This window comes from Hemibagrus wyckioides, linkage group LG17 (genome assembly GCF_019097595.1).
Source record: "Hemibagrus wyckioides isolate EC202008001 linkage group LG17, SWU_Hwy_1.0, whole genome shotgun sequence".
NCBI classification, from domain to species: Eukaryota; Metazoa; Chordata; class Actinopteri; order Siluriformes; family Bagridae; genus Hemibagrus; species Hemibagrus wyckioides.
This window is the reverse complement of record NC_080726.1, coordinates 1,692,125-1,704,347: the sequence shown is the minus strand read 5'-3', so window position 1 is coordinate 1,704,347 and position 12,223 is coordinate 1,692,125. Positions and strand designations below refer to the sequence as shown.

The 12,223-nt window shown below is 44.8% G+C and overlaps 1 protein-coding gene across 1 annotated transcript; it reads right to left on the bottom strand.

The window, feature by feature from the left end:
• Nucleotides 1-6,608: 6,608 nt before the first annotated feature.
• Nucleotides 6,609-8,460, bottom strand: LOC131368233 (E3 ubiquitin/ISG15 ligase TRIM25-like). The gene is made up of 2 exons (XM_058414232.1): nucleotides 8,221-8,460; nucleotides 6,609-7,130 (listed from the first exon to the last, which is right to left on the bottom strand). Exons 1-2 carry the CDS (start codon nucleotides 8,458-8,460, stop codon nucleotides 6,609-6,611), a joined length of 762 nt encoding a protein of 253 aa, XP_058270215.1.
• Between the last annotated feature and the right edge of the window lie 3,763 nt (nucleotides 8,461-12,223).

Sequence of the window (12,223 nt, the reverse complement as noted above, 5' to 3'; positions counted from 1 at the left end):
ATCTGTGGCTATTGAAACTACTTGTTTTGGCTTTATTCCTCTCTTTGTTAACATCTCCTTAATGGCCAGGTAGATGTCTTCTCCTCTTGTACTGGTCTGAAGGGGAGTGACACCTAACAGGTCTTCACAGAATGCTTTCTGGTCTGTGTTGAAAAACCTGACATACTCTAACAGCTGAGCATTGTCACACGTCAGTGGACTCATCCACAGCTAAGCCTACACATGATGCCTTATGCACGGCTTCATCTAGCTGGGTTAGCACATCTTGAGCTAATATTTCACTTTTCTTTGTGGCAGATGATGCTGACATGGGAATTTGCTTTATTTTATTGCAAAGCTCTTGTTTTTGTTTTCCCTCAAGTAGTGTTTCAGCTACTGCACTCATGCATTCTTTGACAACCCCTCCATCAGTAAATGGCTTTTTGTGTTGACCCAAAATCCAAGAAACTCTGAGGGAACTCTCAAGTTGTTGGGCAGTGAATGTGTGGCTCAAGATCCTGGTGGACTGGTCATATTGAGCTCTGAGACTACTTATTTTCTGTGATCTCACTTCAGATCTGAGTGGGTATGTTTGTTCATAATCTTTATGTTTTGTCTCATAATGGCGTTTCACATTGGCATTTTTAATAAGTGCCACGGTTTCTGAACATATGAGACACACTGGTTTAGTGCTCCCAGTGGGAAGTATGAACAGAAATGAGTCCATTCCGGATTAAATGCTCTATTTTCGCTGTCCACTTTTCTTTTTTTGGAGGGCGCCATTTGTTCCTTATTTTTCTCTCTCTTTCTCCGTCTCACTTGGCTGTTTCTCTTTCTCCGTCTCACTCGCCTGTTTCTCTCCCTTTCTCCGTCTCACTCGCTTGTTTCTCTCTCTTTGTTTTCTACATGTATCGCAATCTTTCTTTTTCTTTCTACCGTCTTTTCATGTGTAACTTGCCTCTAGCTCTGTTTGCACTGTAAAGTCGTAATGTTTACCACCTGGAATGCACAGACTTGATTGGCTGAGTGGTATCACGTGGGATGGCTCAACTCGCATGCAATTGGTCTGTGCGTTTCCACTACCACTACCGTAAAGTCTACAAAAGCTGTGCCGGTGGAAATAGAAGCGCCCCGTTAGGTTTTAAATCATAACCTTCTCTTTTGGCTGTAGGTCCGGGTCCATATGGGGCGGCTTCTGGGTCCACACCCGGAACGCGGTCCGCCTGTTAGTGACCTATGATTTAAAATGTAAATATTACTATATATGTATTAAAGTATTAAAATATATATATAAGAACTGCGTTATACTGTATAATGTGCTCTGGCCAGAGTTGTACCATGTGCCACCTGGTGGGAATTCGGTGAAGTACAACACATGCAATTAAATACCAAAGCGCCGACTCGCAGAATCTCGCAGCACACTGCGGGCGGAATCGCTGCATGCCGTGGGAAAAAGCGCGCATTTTTAAATGCCACATCTGTACTTCTGGCTGCTGACTGAAGAAGTTGTCACATTGGCGCAGAAAGCCTCTGCATTGGTCGGCAGAGCCATCGAACATCTCAGGAAGAGCGAAGAGTGGTAACTCACAGTGATTACTGGATCTTGGCGTGGTAGGCTGTTGCTGAAGCTGTTCGTTTGCGGTTCTCAGCGAGTCCACTTTCGTCTGATAAGCTTGGAGTAGGACCTGCTGACACCACAAAGCTGCTCTCATATCCGCTGGATTCATATCTGGCGAAGTATTCTGTAACGACGCACTGGAGGCGTGAGAGGTAGAATCCATATGCAGATTTATTAATAAACAGCAGGCAAAATCAGAAACTGGAAGGCAGACAAAAGGTCAAAACCAGAAAAGCAAATACTAAGCGAACAAAACCAAAACAGAAAATGAGAATCGTAGAACCAGGAAACAGGCAGGGATCATACACATAAATCAGAATATATATATCAAGGCTTGGTATGTAACTCAAGGAAACAATACTTCGCGATCAGCCAAAGGGAGCACGCTGCTTAAAAGTCCTGAAACTGGAAACAACATGCAAACAGTCAATACTCAGGCAAGGGCTCCCTCTGGTGGCCAGGATCAGTGTACACCGTGACACTCGTAAACAAGACCCCGAGATACTTAAACCCCAAGATGCAAACCACTCCAGTGCATGCTGTAGGTCCTGGCTCGAAGGAACCAACAGGACAACATCATTTGCAAAAAGCAGATTTGAAATCCTGTGGTCCGCAAACCGGACTCCCTCCAGCCCCTGGCTGCCCCTAGAAATTCTGTCCATAAAAATAATGAACAGAACTGGTGACAAAGGACAGCCCTGCTGGTGTCCAACATGCACTGGAAACAGGTCTGACTTACAGCAATGCGAACCAAGCTCCTGCTCCGGTCATACAAAGACCAAACAGCCCTTAACAGAGGGCCACGGACCCCATACTCCCAGAGCACCTCCCACAGAATGCCACAAGGGACACGGTCGAATGCTTTCCCCAAGTCCACAAAACTCATGTGGACTGGTTGGGCAAACTCCCATGAACCCTCAAGCACCCTGTGGAGGGTATAGAGCTGGTCCAGTGCTCCACGACTAGGACGAAAACCGCATTGTTCCTCCGGAATCCGAGATTCGACTAACGGTCAGACTCTCCTCTCCAGTACCCTGGAATAGACTTTCCCTGGGGGGTCTGTTTGTCTATCAGTAAAACAGGACAGTGGTCTGCATGTTCATTGTCTCACAGCATGTTTTAACCTCTAATTTTTTTGCTGCTTGAGGAAGGAGTCTGAATAATTTTATAGTGCACTGTATGATAACTGGACTCTTAACAATGATGCAGCAGTTTGAGTAAGTGTTATTATTTCTGAGGAAAGAGTCTTTATCAAACCAAAAACAGAATTTTTTAAAGGCATAAAGTGTAATATCAGGATAATAAATCCTTCTAATAGTGCATACAGTTAAATAGTCTACTTGAGAACATTTCTTCTTTCTAAACACAAACCTACATTCTGCATTCATTACTGTTCCAGTTTCTGCACACAAAATGACCAGTGTAGCTCAGGGAGCTCACACAGTTATAATTTTACTAAACACTTTTACCAACACTTCATTTTGGATAACATAATCTCACAGGGGAGTTATTACTTCACATCCAGAACCCAGCGTATAGAGGCTGAGTGAATGTGGTGTGGACTCTGTGGAGGAGCCTCATCATGTTAGAGATGCTGTAGAAGGACAGAGTTCCTGCACTGTGATCCACATACACTCCTATTCTGGAGGATGCTGGACCTCGGAGCTCAGTCTTAATGTTCTTGTGAAAGAAAGAGACAGAGGAAGAAATAGAAGAAATACACTCCAGACTCCAGGACTGACTGTTGTGTCCAATACATATATGAGACTGATATTTCCACATCAGCACCGCTCCACTCCACCTCCCAGTAACAGCATCCACACACACTCTCCTTACACAACACCTGAGGCCAGTAGTCAAATCTCTCTGGATGATCAGAGTATCTCTGTTCTGTCTTGCTGCGTGTCACCACTCTGTTCTTCTCAGACAGAATGAGTTGAGGATGTTCTGTGTTTGGATCCAGAGTCAGATAACAGAAATCTAAAGTAATAAAATGTCCACAGGTTAGATGTTAATCACAGGATTTATAATAAGTGTGTGTGAGACACCTGTCTGTGTTTCTATCCTCCTAATTCTGATCTATAAAAATGGATCAGATTTAGATAAACAATACAGACAATTTAACACTCTGTATGTATGTGTGTGTGTGTGTGTGTGTGTGTGTGTTGTACACCTACACTGCAGAAAATCTTCCCTACTTTTTGGCTCTAAGGGTGAAATCATCTGAACTGCTGCAGCTGTGGAGACACAGAGACAAAATGGAGACAGAAAAATGATTTGGAAACAGTTTAAAGTGTGAATGTGAAAAAATTTATTACTCGCTTACACTATATTGCCAAAAGTATTCACTCACCTGCCTTGACTCGCATATGAACTTAAGTGACATCCCATTCCTAATCCATAGGGTTCAATATGACGTCGGTCCACCCTTTGCAGCTATAACCGCTTCAACTCTTCTGGGAAGGCTGTCCACAAGGTTTAGGAGTGTGTTTATGGGAATTTTTGACCATTCTTCCAGAAGCGCATTTGTGAGGTCACACACTGATGTTGGACGAGAAGGTCTGGCTCTCAGTCTCCGCTCTAATTCATCCCAAAGGTGTTCTATGGGGTTGAGGTCAGGACTCTGTGCAGGCCAGTCAAGTTCATCCACACCAGACTCTGTCATCCATGTCTTTATGGACCTTGCTTTGTGCACTGGTGCACAGTCATGTTGGAAGAGGAAGGGGCCAGCTCCAAACTGTTCCCACAAAGTTGGGAGCATGGAATTGTCCAAAATGTCTTGGTATGCTGAAGCATTCAGAGTTCCTTTCACTGGAACTAAGGGGCCAAGCCCAGCTCCTGAAAAACAACCCCACACCATAATCCCCCCTCCACCAAACTTTACACTTGGCACAATGCAGTCAGACAAGTACCGTTCTCCTGGCAACCGCCAAACCCAGACTCGTCCATCAGATTGCCAGATGGAGAAGCGCGATTCGTCACTCCAGAGAACGCGTCTCCACTGCTCTAGAGTCCAGTGGCGGCGTGCTTTACACCACTGCATCCGACGCTTTGCATTGCACTTGGTGATGTATGGCTTGGATGCAGCTGCTCGGCCATGGAAACCCATTCCATGAAGCTCTCTGCGCACTGTTCTTGAGCTAATCTGAAGGCCACATGAAGTTTGGAGGTCTGTAGTGATTGACTCTGCAGAAAGTTGGCGACCTCTTCGCACTATGCGCCTCAGCATCCGCTGACCCCGCTCCGTCAGTTTACGTGGCCTACCACTTCGTGGCTGAGTTGCTGTCGTTCCCAAACACTTCCACGTTCTTATAATACAGCTGACAGTTGACTGTGGAATATTTAGGAGCGAGGAAATTTCACGACTGGATTTGTTGCACAGGTGGCATCCTATCACAGTTCCACGCTGGAATTCACTGAGCTCCTGAGAGCGACCCATTCTTTCACAAATGTTTGTAAAAACAGTCTGCATGCCTAGGTGCTTGATTTTATACACCTGTGGCCATGGAAGTGATTGGAACACCTGATTCTGATTATTTGGATGGGTGAGCAAATACTTTTGGCAATATAGTGTATTTCAGACACATCAATAACGTCACCATCTCAAGTTACGTTTCAGCTTTTCTCCAAAAATGTAACGTTTTTCTTTGATTGACTGCTAAATTTATCTTGATGTCATTTACAAGGGGGCAGCATGGTGGCTTAGTGGTTAGCACTGTTGCCTCAAAGCAAGAAGCTGGGAGAAACAACAATGTTATTTGTGTTTGTCACGTCAATCTCCACACTCAAATTCCCAGTGTAAACCACTGCCTACAAACATGGACTACATTCCGGACAACATTCCCCACAACACACACACACACTTCTCTCTGCACACCTGTGACTAATTGTAATTGTAATTAGTGTATGTGCATAAATAGTCAGTGAGTTTCTCAGCTCATGAGGTGATGCATTGACTTGGCTGGATACTGCACCAGGAGGAAGATAAAAGAACTGCCTATGGATCTGTGTAATAAGGTAGTTGAACTTTATAAAGCTGGAAAAGTATATAAAAAGATATCTGAACACTTGAAAATGCCAGTCAGTGCTGTTCAAGCTCTGATAAAGAGGTGGAAAATAAGAGGTTCTGTTGATACTAAGCCATGGTCAGATAGACCAAGAAAGATTTCACCCACTACTGCTAGAAGAATTGTTTGGGACGCAAAGAAAAACCAACAAAAAACTTTGAGAGGAACACAGCCTCACAATAAGGAGGTACTTGAACACAAATGACCTGTATGGTTAAGTTGCCAGGAGAAAGCTGGATACTTCGACCATGCCACAAAAAGTCTTGCTTTTAGTACACGAGACAGCACCTAGACACACCTCAAAGCTTCTGTAGCAGTCATTTAGAGTGATGAGACCAAAATTTGACTTTTTAGTCACAACCATAAAGGCTGCACTCTTGGATGTTCCAACATGACAATGATCCAAAACACAAGGCCAAGTTGACCCTCCAATGGCTACAGCAAAAAAAGGAGAAGGTTCTGGAGTGGCCATCACAGTCTCCTGACCACAATATTATTGATCCACTTTGGGGAGATCTCAAACGTGCAGTTTGTAATATATAAAGAATATATAAAGAATACATAAAGAATATATATATATATATATATATATATATATATATACATATATATATATATATATATATATATATATATATATATATACATAAAGAAGCTTCCACACTTTCAGAACTAAAACAAAACAGACTTTCAAATCAGAAGTGTTACACTTGACCTTCTTAGATATCTCCATCATCAACATTATTACACCGTTGGCTGTTTAAAGTACACTGACTGCTCTGACCTGTTTCACATGTCTTTACAAAAAACACTTTACATTTTAATAAAAATACACTTCACACTGAATGACATTTATAGAACTAATCAAATCACCTCAATAGAAATTAGATTAGAAACAGAATTTGTATAAACTGACTTGAAAAATTATAATATCGAGTTCTTACCTATTTTTCAGTTCTTTCTGTTTTAGTTGGAACAGTCTCATGACCTTTGTGTTCTTCCATCTTACACAAGTAGCAGATGAAGCTTTGGTCAGTACGACAGTAGATCTCCATCAGTTTGTCATGTTCAGAGCAGATCTTCTCTTGGAGCTCTGCACAGGCTTCAACTAACTTGTGCTTCTTAAAGGCAGGAGACTGATAGTGAGGTTTAAGATGATCTTCACAATAGGAGGCCTGACAAACCAGACAGGACTTGACGGCTTTGTGTTTTCTCCCAGTGCAGAAATCACACTCCACATCTCCAGGTCCAGTGTAACAGTGAGCAGGAGAAGCAGCTTGGAGTTCAGTCTTCTTCAGTTTCTCCACCACTTCAGTCAGCATGTTGTTCCTGCATAGAACAGGCCTTGGAGTGAAAGTCTCTCTACACTGGGGGCAGCTGAAGACGCCCTTCACATCCTCGTGATCCCAGTGACCATTAATACACACCTTACAGAAACTGTGGCCACAGGGAGTAGTCACTGGATCCTTCAGAAGATCCAGACACCGTTTCCAGACAGTTGAACCGATCCTGATTTACTGAAATGCTGGCCTCTGCCATTTTCCTGCACTCACACACTGAGAGAGAGAAAAAGAGAGAGAGAAGAAGAGAATTTACAAGCTTTGTTTTCTCTGAAATGAACTTCCTGGTTCAGTGTGTTATAGTGTGACAGAGAGAGTAGTTGTGGCTTTACATAGAAAAGGAGTTCAGACTTTAAAATAATGATATAAAGATAAAGTGACTATGATCATCTGGGCAACCGCCAAGCCTTCTCCTGTAGGTCATGTGATGAACTGAAGCATGCCAGCAAGAACATAAAAGGGCATCTATGTCACATTACTCCAGCTTCTTCTCATCTGAAGGAAGTGTGAGTTGACCCCCGGAGTGTGGCCAGCAATGGAGTGTCTTCTTCCCTTTTCATGGAACTGGGAACTTACACTATAGGAACGCCAATTCCAAAGCAGCCACAAGCTGGGAGTCTGTCCCGGATGTCGGGAAAGGCCTATAAGTCTGAGGACCCAGGAGTAGAGTCCCAATCCAGGTTATAGAATCTGATATTGGTGTGTGGAGAGGACCACACCACTGGAGCACAAGTATCCTGGAGGGTAACCCCCATAGCCAGAGTGCTGGACCAAGTAATACACCTAATGGAGTGAGCTGTGATCCCTAGAGGCCAAGCCTCATAGTGCACCTCATAGGCCTAAAAGATGGCTACCACTACCCAGCAAAAGTCAATGCTTGGAGAGCAGATTGCTTCAATTGCAGGCGCCAAAGCAGATGAAAAGGTAGAAGACTTACACCATGCACTTAAGCAATGGGTGTGAATGCTAAGAACTGAACTGGGCACAGCAGTCACGTCTGCTCTGCTGACTCGTGGGGCAGAGGTCAGAAGGCCTGCAGAAAGGCCGGACAACTGGCTAATAGCAGAGCTGTTTCCAGGGTCTGAAACTTCTCAGAGGCTGACTCCATTGGCTCAAAGGGGGCTTTGAGGACTCGGGTGTCCTGAAAACAACCAGTGGCAGTTAATGCTGTTGAAAGTAGTTTCGCGCATTGTTGCTAAGCTCCATCCAAGCTTACTTGGCTGTATTTCCATTGGCCTGTGCCACATGGCTCGAGTCCCACATCTGTTGAGGCTGTTGAACCCACATCAGGTTCAGTCATTGATTCATGGATTTGTGAATTCCTTTTTGCCGTTCTCTCAGCTGACTCTATTACCTCTGCTTTGGCTCCAGGAGCTCGCTTTGCAAATTCACCCGACTTAGATGAGGATATAATTTTGCATTGGACTCTGAGGGGCTTAATGAGGGCAACAAGCATGGCCAATACGTAACTTCGCATTGCCTTCCACCTCCATGCTAGCATCTCCCATTGTTTTCCCAAACCTCCACATTGAGGTGTCGAGGATGTTGAATAATCCTTATTGGCCATTGCTCTTCAGCCATTGTTGTTGGCCTGGGTGAACATGGGTATGTAGTGATGCCTAGGGTTGAAAAGATGAAAAGAAGTTGAAAAAAGATGCTTGCAAGCAACAAGGAGCTATGAACCACTTGGCACCATCCCCAGTTCGGCCTGCTAAGGAAGAGCTTAGGAGCAGGGCCGCCTGGAGGTAATCTCCTTTAGGTGGGTCAGATACGAATCCTAAAATCGGAGGGCTAGAGTTTTTAGAGATGTACCTTTATGGCTATCTCCACTGCTGCCTACCCCATCACCTGTGGTGCTTCAGGGCTCAGTCATGCCCACCTGTGTTCCTGCTCCTTATGTTTCACTGCCTTCTGGGTTAGTTCCTGCCAGCTCACTGTTTCAGGACACCAGGCAAGGTGAGAACAGCAATAAGTTAACACCTCGCTCAGACCACCTGGCAGTGTGAAAGCTTCTGCCAGGTGTGTTGCAGTACAGTATGTTCCGGAATCTGTGGGCACATCTGAGATAGGGGCCATAGTGTATATTTCCCTCCCAGACTGAGCCTCCAGTTTTACAGCTGGCATTTCCAAGAAGGAATGGGATATGCCCAATTTTGGACATGCATGCTCTGAATTGTACGCTGAAATGTACTAGTTCAAGATGTTAATGCTCAAGGACTGGTTTGTGATGTTAATCATGAAGTAAACTTAACACATAGACATCTTACTAGAGCAAAGGAGACTCCTTAGGTTTGCTTTCAGGGGCAAAGCATACCGGTGCCAGGTTCTCACTTTTGGCCTAGTCTTATTGCTTACTCTCACAAAGTGCATGGAGGCTTCTCTGGCATCATTGCAGCCAGGGCATCCATGTACTCAAGTATACAGACAACTGGCTCATCTGGCTCAGTCAAGGGACATGGCAGTGGGGCGTTGAGATGTTGTGCTTGCCCACATGTGGTCCCTAGGCCTTAGGCTCAACCCAGGGAAATGTGTGCTTTCTTCAAGGGTTGTACATCACAAGCTTTGTACACTTCTTATGTAGACAGAACCTGGTTTCTCATGTTGGGTCCAACTCTTTGGGCATGTCATCATTTTAAGACTCTTTTGATGGACGCCTCCCTCTTGGGTTAAGGAGCAGTCCTAGATGGCCACACTGCCAATGGCATTTGAGAGGGCTTTTGTCTCTGATGGCACACAGGTTGCCTTAAGATGGGGGCTGTGTTTGTAGTGCTAAAACACATCCTCCCAAAATTCAGTTGCTACTTTTGGTGGTCCCCTTCATCAATCATTAGGGCATTTTGTGTTTGTGTTGTTTGTCTCTGTTCAGGTTGGTGCACCAGATCTGGCTGTAAGTATAGACCAGATTTCACTTTCTCAGAATGATTTACACTCTAGAGTGCATAATCTGGAAGCAGGCATCCTGCTGAGGCAGGGGCTGAGGCCCAGGGAATGGCATCTCCTCTGGTAGGCGGTGGAATGCATATGGCCATTTTTGGCCAAGAGAAATGACTTTGTTCACCTATGAGGAGAACTGTCCCCTGTGGCTTTCTCTTTTCACCAGCCTCTTTGGGGGCTGGATGCCATGGAACAAACATAGCCAAGGCTCTGTCTGTACACTTTTCCCCAAAAGCTCTGCTCACAGGGGTCCTAGCCAGGGTACCCCATGATAGAGTATGCCTGTTACTAGTGGCTCCACATTGGCCGACCTGAGCCTGGCTTGTGGACCTAATTTCCTTCCTGGACAGTGCTCCTTGGAATATTCCTGTCAGGATTAACCTCCTCCCTCAGATGCAAGGGGTGATTGTCCACCTCTTCCACAAGATTTGGAACCTCTTGGTCTGGCCCCTCAGGGGGACCAGCTCCCAACAAAGGTTGTGGAGACTATGTTGAACTTTTGCCTCTGGTGTAATCAGCTTTGTCAGGATAAAGCTCACTGCCCTGTTCAAAGTCAAAGTCACTGTTAGTACAGTGTTAGAGTTCCTGAAGACACAAATCTTTGAGGCTCTATCACCCTCTACATAAGATATGCATGGCAGCCATTGCTGTGAGTTATGTGCCTGGTCTCTTGCTTTCTGCACGGTGCCAGACGACTGAGGCTTTTCTGCAGACCGTGTCTCCCCTCCTGGGACCTCTCAGTGGTCCTGAAGGGGGAGGACAAGAGAAAGGGTATCATCTGTCTCTTTATCTGCCTCTGCTAACTTAACCTGTGAGACCTATGATCTAAGTCAGCGTGCTGCCTCAGCAGACATGGGCCATGAGGCGCAGGCACTTGAGTGGAGAAAACAGCCAAGCTGGAGCAGAGCTTACTGGGAGAAAATGTTTTGCAATGCACCCAGCTGGCTCCCTTGAGAGCTGTACATGCACGCTCCTCTACCAAATAAACAATGCAGAGGAAGTGTAATTCATCCCCTGTTGCTTGCCATCTTTTCTAATCTTTTACACACACACACACAAATATATATATATAGTAAGCACTAGAACTCTCACACTTACTATGCACAACATACCCAGTTCATGCCCCACTTGAGCCGCTTGTTTTTGGTGGAGCCATTTGGTGACAAAAGTTCCAAATTTGTCTTATTTTTGCATCTGGTTCCAGTTCACAGCATATCTTGATAGTAGAAATAATGAACTTTCAGGTCACAGCTCTGGGGAAGCATGAGCAGGCACTGGCACTGCTGTTTTCTGAGATTCTGGGCTTGTCTGAGTGTGTCACACAGATTCAGCTCCTGTTGCAGACACTACCCAATCCAACCACAGAAGCCACTATAAACATGCTAGCCAACAAGAATAACAGGGGCCCTTCCAGTGTTCACAAATTTGATGATTCTTCAGACGTGCCGTTGCTGTTTTGCATTGTCCCTACCTGTTATGTAAAGGTCAGGACCGGGGCATTGCTGTGTAGCCAATGGAGTAACACGTGTGATTACAGACTCCTGCAAATTTTGTATTTATTGTTTTTTAATAGTGCAATTTAGACTACCTTTTTGCCATATTTACCCCATTGTGTTTTTGTGTGTGCTTTTTTCACACCCTGGATATCATGGCCGGAAAAAATCCCAAAGCTTGCACCACAAAGACCCAAAAACTGAGGGCGAGAGGGAGAGTTGAGGGAAAACAGTGGTCAAAAACAAGGACTCCGCACCAAAACCATGAGTGAGGCATACGATAATCCAGCAGTGAGTCTAGGAATGAAAGGCTATATAAATAGCTGCCAATGAGTGGGGGTAATGGGAACCAGGTGAGTAGCGCTACCCCGAGGACAGACGTGAAGCGAGATCAAAACTCTGGACAGGAATGAGGAAGTGCAGGTGCAGTGTTGGCGTGTGGCGTGACAATGAACCACTCACATGACATGTTTTAGGAGCAAGAGAGAGAACGGCAGGATTACATAGGCCTTTGCTCCCGTTTAGAAGTGACTAAGGTCAGAGTTTATTCTCATTATAATATTTTTGAAGAGCAGAGTAAAAAATCAAGCCTTTAGATTTTTCAACAAGACAATGACCCTAAAAACAGCCACAATAACTCACAAATGCTTAGCCACACTTCTGACCTGAATCCTGTTGAAAATGTAATGAACTTGAGGCTGAATTGTCTCCGTGAAGTGGAACCATAATCCTGCTGAAAGCTTGTTAGTTCTTAGTGTATGTTTCTCAAAGCTGTAATTTCTAACAACAGCT

Bases quoted from the DNA above. Each gene is read 5' to 3' on its own strand.
- LOC131368233 (XM_058414232.1), bottom strand. From the start codon at position 8,460: ATGCTTGTTGCCCTCATTAAGCCCCTCAGAGTCCAATGCAAAATTATA. The intron at 7,131-8,220 runs GTAAGCTTGGAT...GATCTTCTGAAG, and splicing joins GCCAATGGAAATACAGCCAA to GATCCAGTGACTACTCCCTG.